The sequence below is a fragment of the Ictalurus furcatus genome, chromosome 28 (genome assembly GCF_023375685.1).
Source record: "Ictalurus furcatus strain D&B chromosome 28, Billie_1.0, whole genome shotgun sequence".
Lineage (NCBI taxonomy): Eukaryota > Metazoa > Chordata > Actinopteri > Siluriformes > Ictaluridae > Ictalurus > Ictalurus furcatus.
Window position 1 is genome coordinate 5,012,059 of NC_071282.1, and position 19,485 is coordinate 5,031,543.

Below are 19,485 nucleotides of genomic sequence, written 5' to 3' on the forward strand. Positions count from 1 at the left end.
TCAGAATAACAGAAGTTCAGCTTGATATTTTATTTCTGTGCAGCTATTTGAAAAAGACCAGTTGCTTGTGAAATAAGTGAATGAATTAATACAGTTTTAATGACTGTAGCCTCTGTAATGGCTGCTAATTGGTAGAAGCTTGAGTAGGCTACTGACATTTTTTGTTGTTGTTCTGCAATTATACAGTATAGGAACCTGTATATGTCCACCCCTCCAGCCAAATGTGTTACTCCAATGTGGCCCACCTACCAATAAAATTGAATAGCCCTGCTGTACAGACTACTCTCTGCCCTCCCCCTGCAGTTTCGGCTATTATCCGGTGTTCTATCTTGTTTTATATTGTGGGTGGACCTGTTGTTCTCAGCAGGAGGACAATGTTGAAGCCGGATCAATATATATCAGTTGGGATGCTTGATAGTTTTGTGCTGTGTAGAGCACATCCTCATACCACAGAGTAGCACATCAGAATATTTCCTCCAGCATCAAATGGAGTCAATATACAGTGGGTTTAGAAAGTATTGAGACCCCATTCTTTTTTTTTTTCTTTTTTTTTTTTTTAAAAAAAATTACTTTGTGTTATAGATTTAATTTAAAATGGATTAAATTGACTTTTTGCCCATCAATCTAGGTACAATAACCCATAAGCAAAAACTGAAATCTCTCATTTAGAGGAGTATTCAGACCCTTCATTCATTACTGTGTAGAAGAAGCAATTGAGTCATCTTGGGTAAGTCTCTGCAAGCTTTGCACTCCTGGATTTGGCCAGTTTCTCCCATTCTTCCTGGAAGATCCTCTCAAGCTCTGTCAGATAGGATGAGGAGCACCTGTAAACTGCCATTTCTGGTTCTCTCCACAGATGTTCACATCGGAGATTTGGCTGTGCCACTCAAGAATAATCAGAGAGCCACTCCAGCATGGCCTTGGTTGTTGTCAGTCTGAAGATGTGTGCACTCTGGGGCAGATTTTCTTCAAGTACTTGGGCGGCTGTGGTTCAGGTGGTAGAGCGGGTCGCCCACTAATAGTAGGGTTGGCGGTTTCAATTCCCGGCCCACGTGACTCAACATGCCGAAGTGTCCTTGGGTAAGACACTGAACCCCAAGTTGCTCCCGCTGGCAAGTTAGTGCCTTGCATGGCAGCTCTGCTACCATTGGTGTGTGTGTGTGAATGAGACACAGTGTAAAGCACTTTGGAACCGCTAAGGTTAAAAAAGCTCTATATAACTGCAGACCATTTACCATTACTTCTCTGTTCTTGCCTGCATTCATCCTTCCCACAATTCTGGCCAGTCTCCCTGTACCTACTGCTGATTTAGTAAACCCCATAGCATAATGCTTCCACCACCATGCTTCATCGTTGCCATGGTATTACCAACTAACGAGCAGTACCTGATTTATGCCAAACATAACGCTTGGACCAGTATGTGGAGAGTATGTTGGACTTCATGGATTTAGGTCTGACTTGCACTGCGAATTGTGGGACCTTATACCCAAGTGTGTGCCTTTCTAAATCATGCCCAATCAATTGCATTCGCCCCAGGTGGACTCCAGACAAGTTCTAGAGACATCCCAAAATATTTCGAGCAAAGAGGATGCACCTGAGCTCAATTTGGAGTGCCTTAGAGAGGGTCTGAATACTCGGCTTATATACATTTATATAACAAATTTGCAGACGTTTCTAAAAGTGTCTTCACGTCGCTATTATGGATTTTTGTTTATAAGTTAATGGCCAAATCAGTTTAAACTCGATGTAATCCATTTAAAATTCAATATATAATACAATACTTTCCTGATTCTGCTTTGGCTCTTTTTTTTTTTTTCATACATTGAGAGCATCTGTCAAAAGCAAAAACCTGTTACTGGTATTTAAATCGCCACATAAGGCATTTTACAGGCATTTTGTGCATAATGCTACCCTTTTAAAATGTCCATTATAAAAGCATTATTCTGCTCATCGTGCTCATTCTTGCATGCAGAGTCACCTGACCCTCAGCTCCAATCTGCCATTGTTCTTTATAGAATAGCTAAAGAAACAGTTTGTTGGCCATGCTTTGCACAGAAATGTCACCACTCGTGAACTTTGCTGCACACAGTGCCTCTGATCCACCTCTCTCTCTGAACGTCTGCAGTCTCGGAGTGACATTTGCAAAGTTCCACCACCCAACATCCAGCCATCTATTTCATCTTGCTGTTATTTCAGCCCGGATTCAATTACTGACGATGTTGTGAAAGAGTTGTGATGAAAAAGCATGTGCTGAACTGGAGGAGACTTACTGTGTGCGTGTGTGTGTGTGTGTGCACGCTCAGTGAAATGAAGAAAAACAGTGGGAGGATGAAGCATGCAAAAGAGAGCCAAATGAAAGGCAAGGGAATACACTGCCATCTTCAGTTTTCGGATGCTACTGTATAAGTAAGGAATAAACCACTTCAGGGTGTGCTGTTCAAGGAAAATAATCAACCACGCTCTATGATGCGATGCGCCCGACACGAAGCGGAGTTACTGTTACCACCCCGACGTTGATTCTTTTCCAATAACAGCACATTCAGCATGCTTTATTCCTCTAATATCACACTAATTTGCCAACACTTGCAATTGCATTTAATATTATGGAACGTCCATGAGACAGTTGATCGCTTGCATTTATAATAGCTATAAACAGTCGTTCCCTCACCAGCCTCGCTTTTGTTCTCTCTGGAAGTTAATAAGACGAATAAAACACTCCTTGTGAGGTTACCACGAAATTGCGAAGCGCTCCTCCACCCCTGAAGACTTTCCCTCGTCGTTAAAAGGAACAGCTTCAGCTCTGACCGCTCCAGAGCGCCTACACTGACGAGTCCTTCCACAAGTGCTAAATAAACATCTCCTCAGAGAAACCTTCAGCAGATCAAGAGTTAAACACGTTTGCGAATCGTCCGCCGTACAAGGCGAATGCGCATGAACGAAACGACAAAGTTTACAGACTACAGCAGTGACCCGGTAAGGAATTCTGTCAGACTTTAGATTGTACTAGAGTCTGGCTGATTTGAAACCTATACAAAATCTATACAAATACAGTTCGGTTTAATTTCCCCTCCAACGCCACGCTCTCAAACCATGGCTTCATGTTCTGATTGGCCGAGAGTCGGCGGTCTGCGTTATTTGTTTTCTTTCCCGTTTACGGAACCCGGCGAGACTTAAAACTTAACTCGAGACTTAAAAATTGCTGACCAACCTTTAAAGGGAGGGGGAAAAAAACAACACATTTTAATGAAAAGTGTGATGATACGAGCATTCTGATGGAGCTCGAGCTTGGCCAATCACGTCACGCCTCGCCTCACTGGGGGTAGCGCGTTCATTCTGTGTCGTCGCGTGTAGCGAACAAGCGCTTTATGATCAACTCACTGGCTGCTTTTCTTTTTCACTTTTGATGGCACTATTTGTCGATTCCCTGAGGCGTACGATGGTGCACGGCTGTACGAGACACAATCACTCCGTCAGCCTGGCTTTTGATACGTCTCCGTCATCTCGATGTTATTAATATTTATGTTTCTTCTATGCCATTCTTCCATCATTATTCACATCCTCATTTCATTAAGCATTGAGCTCTGCTGTTCATTTGTGCTGGCATTTATTCCTGTCTCGAAGTCCATTGCTCTGGCTACATCATTTCTTCATATTTTTCCTCAATCAGCACAGTAAATGTGTTCTTCTGTGGATTTATTTTTGAGCAGGAAAAAAAGTGTGTGTGTGTATGTGTATATATATATATATATATATTTTCCATCTTTGAAACAAATGTGAAGGACAGAGTGCTCCAGAAGGCATTACAAAGATAGGATGAGAATTAATGAGGTTTGCTGTCTCACCAAGCGTTTCTTTTTTTTCTTTCTTTCTTTCCCTGCCACAGAGTTACGGCAGGTGCACCGGCGGTGACTCCTTAATGACTCAAGGAAATTAATTGGCCTGAATTACCTTCTCCGTAATTCCGAAGCGCTTTTTTTGATTAATATATTTATTTACACCTTCCTCTTACCTAATGACTGTGTCACGTTGACTCGGGCTGAGTGGCACTTGTTCCTGTATAAACATCCATTTATAGTCGTCAGCGCGACATCCGACTGCTCACTTCATAAACGCGGCCGCTTTTCGGCGGTGTCGGTCCCGACCAGCGTTCCTGGTGAGAATCGTGCTTCGGCTGGGCAGCATCGCCTGGGACAGCATGGCACGATTTCTGATAGTGTCGGGCTTCCTGATAAACGTATTATTGCTGAAGAGGGAACATCTTGTTTTGTAAAAAATGGTCTGCACTTATATAACGCTTTTTTAACCTTAATGGTTCTACAAAGCGCTTTACACTGGTCCTTATTCACCCATTCACACACGTACCAGTGGTAGCAGAGCTGCCATGCAAGGTGCTAGCTTGCCATCGGGAGCAACTTGGGGTTCAGTGTCTTACCCAAGGACACTTCGGTATGCGGAGACATGTGGGCCGGGAATCGAACCGCGAACCCTACGATTAGTGGACAACCCGCTCTACCGCCTGTCTGCTACTCTGCTAATCTCTATTGTTCGGCTTGTTGGTGCCAGATGGGGCTGGTATGAGTATTTCAGAAATTGCCGATCTCCTGGAACTTTCACACGCAGCAGTCGCTAGAGTTTACACAGAACGGTGCGAAAAACATCCAGCGAGCGGCAATCCTGTGGGGGCGGAAATGCCATACCGATATATAGACCCGTAAGTCAAATAACCACTCTTCACAACCGTGTTGAGCTGAAAAGCATCTCTAGTGGACACGTTCGAGTGAATATTTAACAGCTAATGCCCGGGTGTTAATCTATTTCTGATTCACAATATACAGGGGGTCCCAAAAGTCTCCGTACACAGTGGACTACGTTTGCCAGCACCACGTCGGTTCAGCCTTCGTCAGCGGACGGTCGTGGACGTCCGCTTCTCGGTCGGTCCGTAACACTCCCAGTCTGTTTGAATTTGTTAATAAGTTTGGCAACAGTGTCACGTGTGATGTGCTCGCAATGTCTCCTGTTAAAGTCCATCGCGACCTTCCGACAGCTTCCCGATCCAGCCACGAGAATGATTTCGATACGTTCTTCCTTTGTCATTCTTAAAGGTTATCTGGAAAAATATATATATATATATATATATATATATATATATATATTTATATATATATATAGAGAGAGAGAGAGAGAAGGCCTAGACTGTGCAAAGCTTTATCAGGAGACTGTTAAAATATGAAATAGTGATCACTTGTTTAATGCATTTCTTGATCAGTGCATAATTCTAATTCAGTGTTAATATCTTCATCCTTATTGTAAAATGACTGAAAATGGTCAAAACGAGGGCTGCGTCTAAAACGTTTGACTGGTAGTGCAAATGCCCATTTTCGAAATGTAGCCAATGGGAATTTTAAGTGAGTCCCATAATTCCATGGCACATGTAGCATATTTGCGATTACCATGATCGATAATGTTAACATTTCATTTCAGTTCTGTTTACATAGCGCCTTTACAAGTGACGAGGAAAAGCGCCATGAGGCAGAAAGTTCGTCAGAGCGTTCTTTGCATAAACGTACTTTTTTTGTTTGTTTTTTGTTTTTTCGTTTTTTTGGGACTGAGAAATTATTCTTCATGGTTATTTATCCATATGTGAGAGACTCTGTATAAAGAGATGAGTTTTTAAAATGGTGGGTTATTCCTTTAATTCTGATGAATGGCATTTATTCATTATTATATTATTTTTGCTGCGTGTCACTCTGCGTATAGGAATGTACCACTTGTTGCGCTTGATTTTGCAGTCGACTTGTTGGGTCTGTGAAGGCATGATGCTACAGTTAGTCTAGAGGAATGGAGAGAACGCTCTGGCTCCTTCCTCCTCCCTCCCTCTCCCTCTCTCTCTCTCTCTCTCTCTCTCTTTCTCTCTCTCTCCCCCTCTCTGACAGATGGAAGGGACTAATAGCATAATTAAGTAGCCGCACCGGTGGTTCCTGTTTACTGCCTTGTTGCTAAGCACTGACATCAGCCAATCCGTCCTCCTCTCTCTCTAATCCCGTCCCCTCCCTCTCTCACTTATTCCCTCTCTCTCTCTCGTGCATGCTCTCTCTCTCTCTACCTCCGTCTCCTCCTCTGTCCCTCTCCACTTTTTCCAGTGGCTGGCGCTTAGGCAGCCTCAGTGCATTTTGTAGCGCTTTGAGCAGAGCTTTAAGGCAGACGGCATGCTTACAGCTTGCAGTACTACTCCGCTGGCACTCTCCATGTAGTTGCAACTGCTTACTCTCATCACACACACACACACACACACACGCACGCGCTCACACTCACTCGAGCGCACACACAGCATCTCATCAGGGCGTTTTATTTCCTTCACAGGTGGAGACCTGTAGAACTAGGTAGACTTTCTTTTAGAAAAAAATTTCCTGACTTCTCGTTGAGTCGTTTGCCGAGCTCCACACCCGCCCCGCCTCCTGGGGGGCGTCGCCCGCACGGCCGCATGCATGACACAGCGCCGAGGCGAAAAGCCCACCATCAGCATCCAGGAGCACATGGCTATTGATGTGTGCCCGGGTCCCATCCAGCCCATCAAGCAGATCTCTGACTATTTCCCCCGCTACCCGCGGGGTTTCCCTCCCACAGCAGCCCCGGTCCTGAGGCGCACCGGCTCGCTGCGCTCTTCCTCCTCGTCCTCGTCCTCCCCGGCCGCCGCCTCCTCAGCCACTGAAACGGGCCAAGACAAGAACGACGACGATGACGACCTGGACAGGGCCTTCAGCGCCGCCTCTGCTTCCGCCTCCGCCCTGCCTCCGCCCAGCAGGAAGGAGGAAGAGCCCGACATGGAGGGCTACGACTCGGACGACTCCAGTGAGTACTAATTGACTGACTGTTCATATTATATTTGTGTAGTCTTTCTGTCCTGTTCTCTCATTTCTACTAGTAGGAGACTGGTATAATTTTAGATTGTAGAGATCCTCACTCGTCTTCCATCGTCTCCATCTGTTGATCCTTTCTTTAGCTTTCTCTCTCTCTGTGTGTGTGTGTGTGTGTGTGTGTGTGTGTATATATATATATATAATATACATTTTGGTGCTTTTTCCTTGTTCTCTCTCTCAATCCCATTACTCTCTTAGCACACAGTATTATGTGATATTGATTTTTTTTGCTCTGATGGTTTTCATGTTCCTGCCAGTCAGTCTCTCTTTCTCTTTCTCTCTCTCTCTCTCTCTCTCTCTCTCCATTATTCCTGTCTCTTACGCTGCTTTTGCATCTACTCCATCCACAAAGACAACTGTTGCAAGCAGCGTCCATCTGCCTTCCCGTCTCACTCAGACCCCCGACCCCATAATTCTCCAGCCATACCTTTCCGAACACACAGCGTCCATTCTTGTTTTTAATTAGCCCTGATGAGTCACACTCTCGCAAGCTCCACTTGAGCTTCTGCTTGTGTAGTAGAAAGTGCCTGCACTGGCCCGATGAAGCGGTGGGCGTGTGAGCTTTAGATACAGACGCTGTTTACATCAACACGGCGCCGCCGTACACGCCGCAGCACATAGAAGTGTTAGTTCACACTATTGTGCGTCTGCTTGGGTCTGTGGCTCTGGACCACGTAGAGTGCCAAAACCTCAATGTCGTGGTGGTGTTTCTTTCCGCAGTTACTCATTCACTTGGTCCGAGTTGAACAGGATCTCGATGAAAGGTGTTTCTGGTTATCAGATGCTCTGTTACACAACATTGCTGGTCCAACCTCTCAGCACTAAGGCCTATTTCTGTCGCATGTACAGTACTGGCGATGCTTTGTAGTGCACTTTGTAATCAACATAAATGGAAGGCATTATTATCCAACCGCACCAAGATGAGCTGTGGTTTGGCTTTAATTTTTATTATTCCGATGAATCGATACTCAGTGCTCGCTGAACAGAACTGCTCTCACGTTTCTCCAATAGCTTTGCGTGCACCCAATTCACGACGCCTTACACCCAATTTCAACGACTGTACTTGTTTATACAAGTCGCATTCACGCTTTCTGTTAAATGTTAACGTTTTTATCACCGTCTAACTTCGATTGGCATCATTAACCGTGAAATACGTCCAGATCGCTGCCTCGTGTTCGGTGCATACGACACATTGTGCTATTCACGTGGTATTGGATGTTGGTATCGAAGCATATTTCATTTTTATTATTATATAATGCTCAGTTCATAAAAATGCGACTGTAACCCGACTGAAGACGTGTATGAGAAATGACTCTAGTTTACAGCTGCAGGCAAAAATGTGTGTCCTGTTGATTACAGTAATAAATATGAATTGCTCTTACGTGGCCAGTGCAGCTTGTGCGTCCCCATTAAATCAAATCCCAAATCAGATTAGCCCCAGAAGCTGCCATGCTCGAACTACATGCTGTCTTTCATACTGTGTGTACGGTTGAGCATGCTCAGGGGGAAAGTGCGTGTGTGTTTGTGTGTATGTTTGTATGTGAGGTCACCATCCTCTCTGCATGTCCGTGACGGAGCTCACCAACGCGACTGCTGTTTACCAGACTAGAGCTCAGCAACGTTCGCTTTAATCGCTGCCTTTATTAATCACACGCTCGCACATTAACACGAACACACACTCCCTGCTCACCAGCACACACCTACTGATTCACTCCGACTCACGGTTCACCTATTAGCAGCCGAGCAGACGGCCAAATCCAGAGTGCGCTGCGAAATGCGAAATACAAATAAGCCCGTTACGCACATTTGCGGGGGCGCTGAACAGGCCCCGAGGAGCTCCGAAACCGAACCACCGCTGAGAGATGTGGGTAATGCAACAGATGGATTTTGGAGCGACTTCCTTCCAAACATTTGGCGCCCAGCAGCTCTTATGTCGACAAACCGTTTTACAGGCTGCAGGAGATCACTGCTGTTTCGTACTCTGATTGCAGTACAGATCGGGATGCTATGTTTGATGTAAGACGGAGGGAAAAAATACGAGTCATGGTCTGGCAGATGCACTGCAAATTAGCGCGATTAATTAACCAGATGGAATAGTCTCTAGATGAAGCTCTAATTTGTCACCAGGGAATGCTCTGTATTGTTAAACAACAATGTTAATACAAGACGGCGCAATAAATGAGCATTTGGGCTGTCTTATGTATTTTTTCAAAATTTAAAAGATTATATCTAATCTTAGGGCAGTGGTTGCTTAGCGTTTAAGGCTCCGGGTTACTGATCGGATGGTTGGTCGTTCAAGCCCCGGTGCTGCAAAGCTGCCACTGTTGGGCCCTTGAGCAAGGCCCACTCTTAACCCTCTCTGCTCCAGGGGCACCGTATCATGGTTGACCCTGCGCACTGACCCCAACTTCCTAGCATGCTGGCATATGCGAAGAAAGTAATTTCACTGTGCTGTAATGTATACGTGCCCTATAAAGACTCGTTATCATTATCATTAACCCGCCGATCTTTATGCATTTTGAATAAATGCTAGAATGGATTCCAAAATGCGCCAATAGATCTGTCCTTGTTTCATAATAAAAAAGGCAGGTGAGCCAGTCGACATATGTTTTGAACTCTCCTATATTTTAACTGACACTTTCTGACACTTCTACACCCTTCTCCCAATTCGTGGACAATTGACCATGACATTCATATGTGCTTGTTGAACGTCCCATTCCAGATCAAAGTCCCACCTTTGCCGTTATAATAACCTCCTCTCTTCTGGGAAGCGTTTCCGACAGATTTTGGAGCTTGGCTATGGGGATTTTGTGCTCATTCAGCCACAAGAGCGTTAGTGAGGTCGGGCATTGATGTCGAGCAGTTCATCCCAAAGGTTTTCAGTGGGGTTGAGGTCAGGGTTCTGTGTAGGCCACTCGAGTTCTCATGCTGGAACAGGTTTAGGCCTGTTAGTTCCAGTGAAGGGGAAATTGTACTGCTACAACACCCAAAGGCATTCTATACAATTGTGTGATTCCAACTTGGTGGCAACAGATTGGGGAAGAACCACATATATGGGTGTGATGGTCAGGTGTCTACAAACTTTTGGCCGTATAGTGTACGTCTTGATTCGTGCTAACGGCGCTTTCTGTCAAGGTAATTGGAGAATCTTTTGAGTTCACCGAAAAATCCAACAATCCATTAAATCCAGCACTTTACAAATAGGTTTTGATAGTTTGACAGAGATTAAAAACACTGTTTGTTTGCTTTGCTCTCCTGCACCAGTCAGCGCTCTATCATCACCAGATGCCGCACCAAACCATGGCCGGGAGCCAAGGGATCAAAATTGGCCGTGCTCTTAGGGTGGAAGTGATGGCATAACCATCGTGGGTCAAGGAGCCAAGGGATCAAAATTGGCCGTGCTCTTAGGGTGGAAGTGATGGCATAACCATCGTGGGTCAAGGAGCCAAGGGACCACAATTGGCCGTGCTGTCAGGGTGGAACCATCGTGGGTGTCTGAGCTCATGTATGCAAAAGAGAACGGATAGCACTTTTCGTCCACGGCACTGTGATGCAGCATCAAAACCACTGCTTAAGAAAAGTGGGATGTTGGCCTCATTGGGGAAAACGTTTGAATGTGTCTGGTCTGGTACAATATGTTTGTTATTGCCGTAGACACAATGCTGACCTGAATCATATACAAGTATTTAGGCTGAAGGATGCAGTGCTCTTCACCAAAGAGTAGTACAACTAGGGTAGTCCAGAGAGAAAACATAAAGCTGTAGGGATTGCTCGCATGAGAGGGGAATGATAACTTCCTCCCCTGTCGCACATGCAAACTAAATGTGATTCAGTCAGAGTGAAGATGGATCGCCAAGATGCTTCTTTCTATTTTCCCACTGTATTTTGTCACAGGGTGTAATATCACGTCCCTGCGCTGTACAATGGGGGGGATTTATATTCGAAACATATTATGATACAGTCTTGCTGTTGGAAGACTCACTTTAGAGTCTCACACCAGACATAGGCTTAAAGGAGATTTTAGTAGATATGGGCCTGGCTGAAAATGTTATATAAGTGGAATCAAGTCGCAATTATTTTTCAGGGAGGACGAATGTGGCAGCTTTAAAGGTTTAGCTGACCTGGCGCAAAATGGTGTTCCAGAAATCCTCGTGTTGAGAGGATCGTCTATTTCAGTGACACTTTGACTGCAAGCTCATATTCCAGTCCTGAAGTATTATTTGTAATGGTCATTATCAATCAGTTGCTTAATGTTAAGTAGCATTTTAGCACGGTGATATTTGCTAACCAGGTTTTTAGCCAAAATATTTGCATGGGGGGAAAAAAAAAAAATCAAAAACAGGAACCGGTCCATATTGCAAATCATTGCAAATTTACAATTCATCTGTGTCAGCTCAGCGTGGGCTGATAGAGTGAGGCGGAATATGATGTTTAATAACTGGTACATTTTAGCCGAGGAGAAATATCACCAGGACGTGATTAATTGCCTTAACAGGAACAGGTTCCCCTCTTAAAAACTACCCCCCATGGTGCGATCTTCACCACTGGCACTGCCATATTGGTGAAATAAGACGTGGAACCCCCTAAGTGTAGCCTTTTCTAATCTGTTTTTTGTCAACTTGGACTGTAATTGAACTGGAAAAGTGCAACATCAACCCCCTGCACGCTCCAATCAAATTGTATCTGATCACAAGTTCACTAATTAAGAGCTTATCCTGTGCCATGGCGAGGGCTGCATGTGATCTCGCTAAGCTCCCCGGGTCTTTCAGTACTCTACAACGCGCTTTCACAGCACGCAACATTTCCTGATCGTAGGATCATGGGAGCCATGGCTGCCCACTAGCTGTAATCATTATGGATGGATTAAAGCTCTCTATCACCATAACGTATTTCCATCATATTAATCTCATAGAGATCGATGTTTGCTTGCATAAATATGTTTTCGGAGGGGATAATGTCAGTGGCTGAGCCTTTGCAGATACATTATCTTCAGTATTATCTGCAGCATAGACACAAAGTGAAACACTTTGTCTTCTACACTAAGGACCAGGGGTGGGCAAATCGGTAACCTGGGCCAGGCAGATTTCATTTAATGTCAGACTGTTAGTTGTTTTATTCATAATTGCCCAGTGGAGAAGTTTATTCAAGAATAAGAAAAAGAATAGAACCCTATAAAAAGTGTTTTGTTTTGATCGCTATGTTTAGATCAGTGGTCGCCAGCCCTCTTCCTTGAGATCTCCCTTCCTGCAGGTTTCATCTCCAACCGAAATCTAACACGCCTGTTTTAGTTGATCGAGCACTTTTTAAAGCACTGATTCTGAAGGTCAGGTGGGCACGATTATGGTTGAAGCTCCCTCTCCCTCTCAACTTCTGTCGAGCCAAACATGATTTTATGGAGATGCCAGTGATCCTGACCCTTTCTGCACTCCGGACCTGCCTGATCCGTTCGGATTCCCTACCTCTGGATGGAGCTCTCATCAACTGGAGGCTACAGCCTGGAGATTGCTGAGGACGGTACCAGGGAAATGGTTTTGGACCTCAATTCCACATGGACGTTCTCACTGTGCTTGCTGGGACTACGGCTGCTGCGATGGCCTTGGGACTGCAATTACCACATGCAGTTTTGCACTCGGGTCTCCTTTAGTGAACAGTGGACTAGTTCAACAAACAGACTTCATGTTAAAACCATAACGAACTTCCCTTTACTTTCACACGATCCGTTGTTACCCAGATGAGGACGGGTTCCCTTCTGAGTCTGGTTCCTCTCAAGGTTTCTTCCTCATATCATCTCAGGGAGTTTTTCCTCACCACCGTCGCCACCGGCTCGCTCAATAGGGATAAATCCACACGCTTAAAATCTGTGTGCTGTGTTTATATATTTCTATAAAGCTGCTTTGAGACAATGTCCATTATAAAAATCGCTGTACAAATCAGATTTAATTGAGTATATTTGAGCCGAAAAATTTGGAGTTAATCAGTTCGAGTTGAATTAATTTTCTAAAAGTGAGAGTAGTTGTAGTAGTAATAATAATTAAAAAAAAAAAAAAAAGAAGTAGTAGTAGTAGTATGAGCAATAACAATACATTTCTTGTCTCACAAGCACAGTAAGTTTCAAAATATATGAAAAGCTTTGAAGTTAAGCGACTCCCAAATCCAGATGTTTGATGCACTCAGGGCTTCACGCTGTACCCATTAATCCAGAACAGGCTGGAAATCACTGCTACTTAGAATTTTAATTCCCACACTCTTTGATAATAAGCAGCTATTAGAAGATAACAGCTTTTAATAAAGCTCACACTCTCTTTTGTTGTGTGTTTCGGGGGGTTTCACCCTTCAGTCTCATTTTTAGCCGGTGAAATGCATGCTCAATTGGGTTAAGGGCTGTTGATTGACTTGGCCAGTCTAAAACCTTCCACTTTTTCACCAGATGAAGTCCCTGTTGTTTTGGCAGTGTGTTTGGCGTCACTGTGTTGTTGCATGATGAAGTTTCAATTAGATTGGATGCATTTCTCTGTAGGCTTCTGAATTCATTCTGCTGCTACCATCATGAGTTGCATCATCAATAAAGATTAGTGAGCCCATTTCCAGAAGCAGCCATGCAATCCCAAGCCATTACATCACCTCCACCATGCTTGACTGATGAACTCGTGTGTTTTGGGTAATGAGCAGATCTATTCTTTATCCACACTTTGGCCTTTTCATCACTTTGGTAGAGGTTAATCTTGGTTCCAGAACTTTTGTGGCTCATGTCTGTATTTTGGTTGTTGGTGACATCACTGAATGTTTCTTTTGGGTTTTTCTTCACAGTTCCCACAATGTTTTTCTTCATCAACTGCTGCTGTTTTCATTGACCAACCGGTTCGATGTCTGGCTATTAGTACAACAGTGGTTTCTTCCTTTTTCCGGACATTCCAAATTGTTGTATTGGCTATGCCCAATGCTTGTGCAATGGCTCTGATCACTTTTCACTCTTTTCTCAGCTTCAAAATGGCTTGCTTTTCTCTTATAGGCAGCTCTCTGGTCTTCATGTTGGTTTATCCTTTTTAACAACTAATGCAGTCTTCACAGGTGAAACCCAGGGCTCAAACCAAGAGTAGACATTCAGAGCTAATAATTGTTTAAACAATCAACCTAATAAGGCACACCTGGGCAACAAGAAATATCTATTAGTCACATGTTTCAACATTCTTGGACACTTGAAAAATGGGCGGGTTCAAACAAAAGGTGTCATGTTCTCTGTCATCTATCAAAAGAATTGGCCTTGCCATTCCAATACTTTTTAGTGAGAAGTATATATATATATATGAAAGCCAACCCCAGCGGTTCCCATTCTGTTATAATGGACATGATTAGAGATGTGCGTGTGAGGGATAGTGGTCTGAGATCAGCATAAAAGTTGAAATGTGGTAGTGAGGATGGAGAGAAGGAAGGGACTGTGGTAGGTTTATCTCTCCGTTGCAGAGAAATGGAGAACAGCCCATACTGTCAGCCTCAGCCTACCAGCCTTTCATTAAAAAAAAAAAAACACACAAGCACAGCACTGGGTCTCTGTCTCCATCTGAAGAAGACATTTATATCATTAGGGCTAATTAGTGTTAAAGACGTGATGGGCTTATAATGAGACACTTTCGTTTAACACGTGATTATTTTTTGTTTTGGACGAAGCAGCTAATTAAAAGTTTATTGAAGGGCAGGGGCAGAATTAACACTCCTGTTTCCAAGCTATTATTAAAAGTGTCATTCTAACAGTTTGCCTTCCTTTTTTTTGCTAATGTAATCAATGTTGTTTTGCCCACTGCAACCCCCACAGACACAAAAAGAGATTAGGGATGTAACCAAATACTTTATTCAGAACAAACGGATAATGTGCTCTAAACAGATATGAATACATATATGACAACTCGTTGTTTTGTTTAAAAACAAGGTTGAGACTAGAGATGTGCATCAGGAATGGGATGCCACGGGATGCATGGAAAAGTCATTCATTCATTCATTCATTCATTCTTCTGTAGTAACTCGGGCTTCCACACGATTCGATGTGATGCGATTTCAGTTCTTAAGGCAACACTGTGAAATTTCACAATTCCTACGAATCTGCTACTATTCATCACTATTTACATTCATAAGGCAATGATTCAATATTTTACACTGAATCAGCTACAATACAATAAAATTTCAGTTCACAAGGCAATGATTCAATATTTGACGATACCGCTGAATCTGCTACGGTGCGAATTATTATTCTTAAGTCAACGATACCACAGAATCTACTACGATAAGATACAATTTTTATTCTTTAGGCAATGATTCGATATTTAACAACACTACTGAATCTGCTTCAAATCGATATCATTTCGATTCAGAAAGCAGTGAGTCTATATTTGACAATACCACTGAATCTTCTACAGTATGACTCCATTTTGATTCGATATTTGACAATACCACTGAATCATCTACAGTATGACTCGATTTTGATTCGATATTTGACAATACCACTGAATCTTCTACAGTATGACTCCATTTTGATTCGATATTTGACAATACCACTGAATCATCTACAGTATGACTCGATTTTGATTCGATATTTGACAATACCACTGAATCTTCTACAGTATGACTCGATTTTGATTCGATATTTGACAATACCACTGAATCATCTACAGTATTTCTCGATTTTGATTCGATATTTGACAATACCACTGAATCATCTACAGTATGACTCGATTTTGATTCGATATTTGACAATACCACTGAATCATCTACAGTATGACTCCATTTTGATTCGATATTTGACAATACCACTGAATCATCTACAGTATGACTCGATTTTGATTCGATATTTGACAATACCACTGAATCATCTACAGTATGACTCGATTTTGAGTCGATATTTGACAATACCACTGAATCATCTACAGTATGACTCCATTTTGATTCGATATTTGACAATACCACTGAATCTACTATGATATGATACATTTCTATTCTCAAGGCAAAAATTCTGTTTTTGAACATGTTGCTGAATCTGCTATGATACGATATGATTTCGATTCGATTTAGTACTGTAGCCTCAAATCGATATGTGACCAGGATCTTGGGCAAGCCTACCATTTCATTTGTGAATGATGACCGTTGTGTGTCCCTTTTTTTTTTTGATAATTTTTTTGATGATAATCGATTATAATTGATAGTAATCAGTTTATGATTGTGGCCTTGATTCATTTCAATTGTTGCCTTTTATATCAATGTATTAGGGTCACATGGTTTCAATGAGGCTACTAGTTTGTTTATATTTTGGGAAATAGAACCAACTAAATTTGTTTTTATAAACCACTAATTATGGACTGGGGTGATGTAGCTGAGGTTGAGGAACAGTCAGAAGGAGGCCACGTCCACTTTGGGTTTAAATCTGAATACAGATATGGATAGTATCATTACGTTACACTTGTGTAAGGGGGCATGTCCTCATGAATAACTCGTTAATTGGTGAATAAGAGCAGGCACAGACAGACATATCAGTCCTAACCAAACACGTAGCGCTGTTCTGACCTGGCCCTTGTACAACCAGGTGACGACTGGTGAGTCACGGTGACAGAAAAGTGGTGAATGCTCCATTAAATATCAGTGGAGTGTCCACACTAATAGAGTGACTGCGATATTACAAAATGTGGTTTCCCTCCAACACTTGTGGCTCCATGACTCATAGAGAATAAAAGCTCTGAGTGCGACGTTAAGTGGAACTGCACCTGCTTACAAGCTGCCTGAACAACAATAAACGACTCGTATTCGTTTAGATTAGATGAGATGAATGCACTCACTATGTTGAAGCTGAATTTTGTGATTTATTTATAGAAGAAATATTTGGTGCGTACTGGATAGAGCCTGGAAATCGTTTCGCAGTTTGAGCACCCTTTCATCAGCCTCTTTGTGCGACTCGGATTCACGCGAACGCTTACTGCTTGTTCGGCATATAATCCAAAACGTTTGACTATCGTTAAAAACGTTCAGCACTGTCTGCCAGACTAGCGCTGTTGCAATGCAAATCAAACACTGAGCTTTTTTTCTGCTAGTGAATAATAAGGGGGAAAATAGCAGAAGGTGGCAGTCCTGCTGTTCGCATACGTGTTGCCAAGCCGCCCGAAAAGCATCCCAGAGTGCAGCCAGGATGAATGAGACAAAAAAAATGACTTCACATGGCGAGCTATTCCAATAGCAATATTGCTATTCGGATGGTGTGAACACGCGCCGAAGAGGTCAGGAAGGTCTCTGTGAAAATGTAGGTAATAAGGAGGGTGGTTATGAGAGTGCAGTCTGAATCTTCGTTTCTTATCAGTGCTGAACAGCTGCTGGTGGGAACCAGTTAACATCAGGTGAATGAGGTCATTTGGACTGCAAAAGATTCACTTCTAGAGTAGGTTTGAAAAGTCTTCAAGAGTCTACCACCACCATGTTTCACTGCCATTATTGATCAAAAACTACAAGAAATAAATTTGAGCTCTTGATGGAATTGAAATCTCATTATCCTTAACTGTGATCTTTTAACATTGCTGACAGGAAAATTGTATCAGGTGGCGAAAACAAAACCACGTAAACTCTAGCTCAGCACTTACTTAGAAGACTTTCACTTCCTGTGTCCTTTCCCCTTCGGTGAATTAGCTCTTTTATTTCATTCTTGTTTGTTCTCAGAGCTGAAAACGCCCAAGTTTTCGGGTGGATTGCCGTAGCAAGGGATCAAAATCCTAAATGCCAGGGCTAAACCTTAAATGGTGGCACCTCTATTTAAATCATTTACGCTTGATTAGCCTTATGATATGATTGTCTCATTAGGAAAAATGCAAGTTGATAAAAATCTGGTAACATGTCTTTGTGAAGTAAAACCTTTCTGTTACCTACCTCAGTCCCGTTAGTCAGTGAAGCGAAGGTAGCAATCAAACAATCATTACATCCCTTCCAACCACACACACACACACACACACACCATGTTCCCAAAATAATACTGCAATCTATGGTATCGGGGTAATTCCCTGACCTTTGACACCAATTTGAATTAGAGCGTCTTCAAAGACCCCCGCTGACCTGAAGCCAAATAATCAACGTGAAAGCGCGTGCAGCGCGTGCCGTATCTGACTTATGATATGAACGAACGCTGGTGGGAAACCCGGCAAAATCTCCAGTGTCGTATTAACAAGTATAATGTAGCCTATATAAAAGTCCAGATGGACACAAATGTATACTCTAGGCGCTCTTTAAAGAGACTTTGCTCTTTAAATCCATGAAAGTGACCCTTAAAACATCCACAAATGAGATCCCATGCGCTGAGAAGCTGCTTACGGTCTAAAAAAGCTGTGAGACGAGAAATGCAAATGAGGGATTTAGTGAACTTCCGGCACCATGTTTCGGCTATAATTACGCTCCGTTGAGAAAACCGCATGCCGGTAAACACATCCAGGCTGGTGTTGCTCTGCGTGCGTTTCCCCCTCCATTGTGTGTGTGAAGTGTGTTTACAGTACACTTGATTATGGCTTCAGCATTTACAGCACCGTTTTAGTTCATCTCAACGAGGAGGTTGCGTTGAGAGAGAGATAGAACGATCTGCTACTCCTCTCACGGAACGAGTCGCTCCGTTGAATATATTTCAAGTTCGAGGTTTGAAATGCTTCCTTTTTCGAGAATAGATTCGGATTATAGTGCACCGAAGGCGTGGAAAAAAATTCAGAGTTGTTTAGAAAATAAACTTCCATCGGTCGTTTCGATTGGTCAGGTCTGTGCAATTGTATAGTAATTTATGGAGGAATTACTGTATGTCATACTATATATTCTGTATCAGTATCTGTTCAGTGCTCCAAATATCAGCATAAACCCAAAGTGGGTGTGGCCTAAACAGGAAAACACTAAAACGTCCCAGATAGAAGTAGAAACGTCAGTATTGTATGTGAATTGTGGCCCTGACTGCTCCTCAACCTCTCAACTAGAGAGTCTGGTCACTTGTACCTGGCCATGATCTTTTCTAACAACTTTAATTGGTTCTGTTTCTCAAAACATGAACAAACTAGCAGCTTCATTTAACCCCCCCCCCCCCCCCCCCCCGATCTTACACAGTATACAGTGGTGCTTGAAAGTTTGTGAACCCTTTAGAATTTTCTATATCTCCTAAAACATCATCAGATTTTCACACAAGTCCAAAGACAAAGAGAACCCAGTTAAACAAATGAGACAAAAATATTATACTTGGTCATTTATTTATTGAGGAAAATGATGCAATATTACATATCTGTGAGTGGAAAAAGTATGTGAACTTGTGCTTTTCAGTACTGTATCTGGTGTGACCCCCTTGTGCAGCAATAACTGCATCTAAACGTTTCCGGTGACTGTTGATCGGCTCGGAGGAATTTTCGATTCCTGCCTCCGCCCTGTGTGTTTGAATGTTCTCCCTGTGCTTCTAGGGTCTCCTCCGGGTACTCCGGTTTTCTCCCCCATTCCAAAGACTTACGTTGTAGGCTGATTGGCATTTCCAAATTGTCCATAGGGTGTGAATGTGTGTGTGATTGTGCCCAGTGATGGGTTTGCA

General features: G+C 43.0%; 1 protein-coding gene across 2 annotated transcripts in view; it reads left to right on the top strand.

Moving 5' to 3' along the window:
• The window catches only part of doc2b (double C2-like domains, beta), a 163,886-nt gene that overhangs the window by 77,836 nt on the left and 66,565 nt on the right, over nucleotides 1-19,485 (top strand). For both annotated transcript variants that reach the window (XR_008385026.1, XM_053617972.1), the window contains exon 9: nucleotides 6,625-6,849. Coding sequence is in view for 1 of the 2 variants with exons in the window: in XM_053617972.1 (XP_053473947.1) it covers nucleotides 6,625-6,849 (225 nt within the window). In the remaining variant the exon portion in view is untranslated. The remainder of the gene's footprint in view (nucleotides 1-6,624; nucleotides 6,850-19,485) is intronic.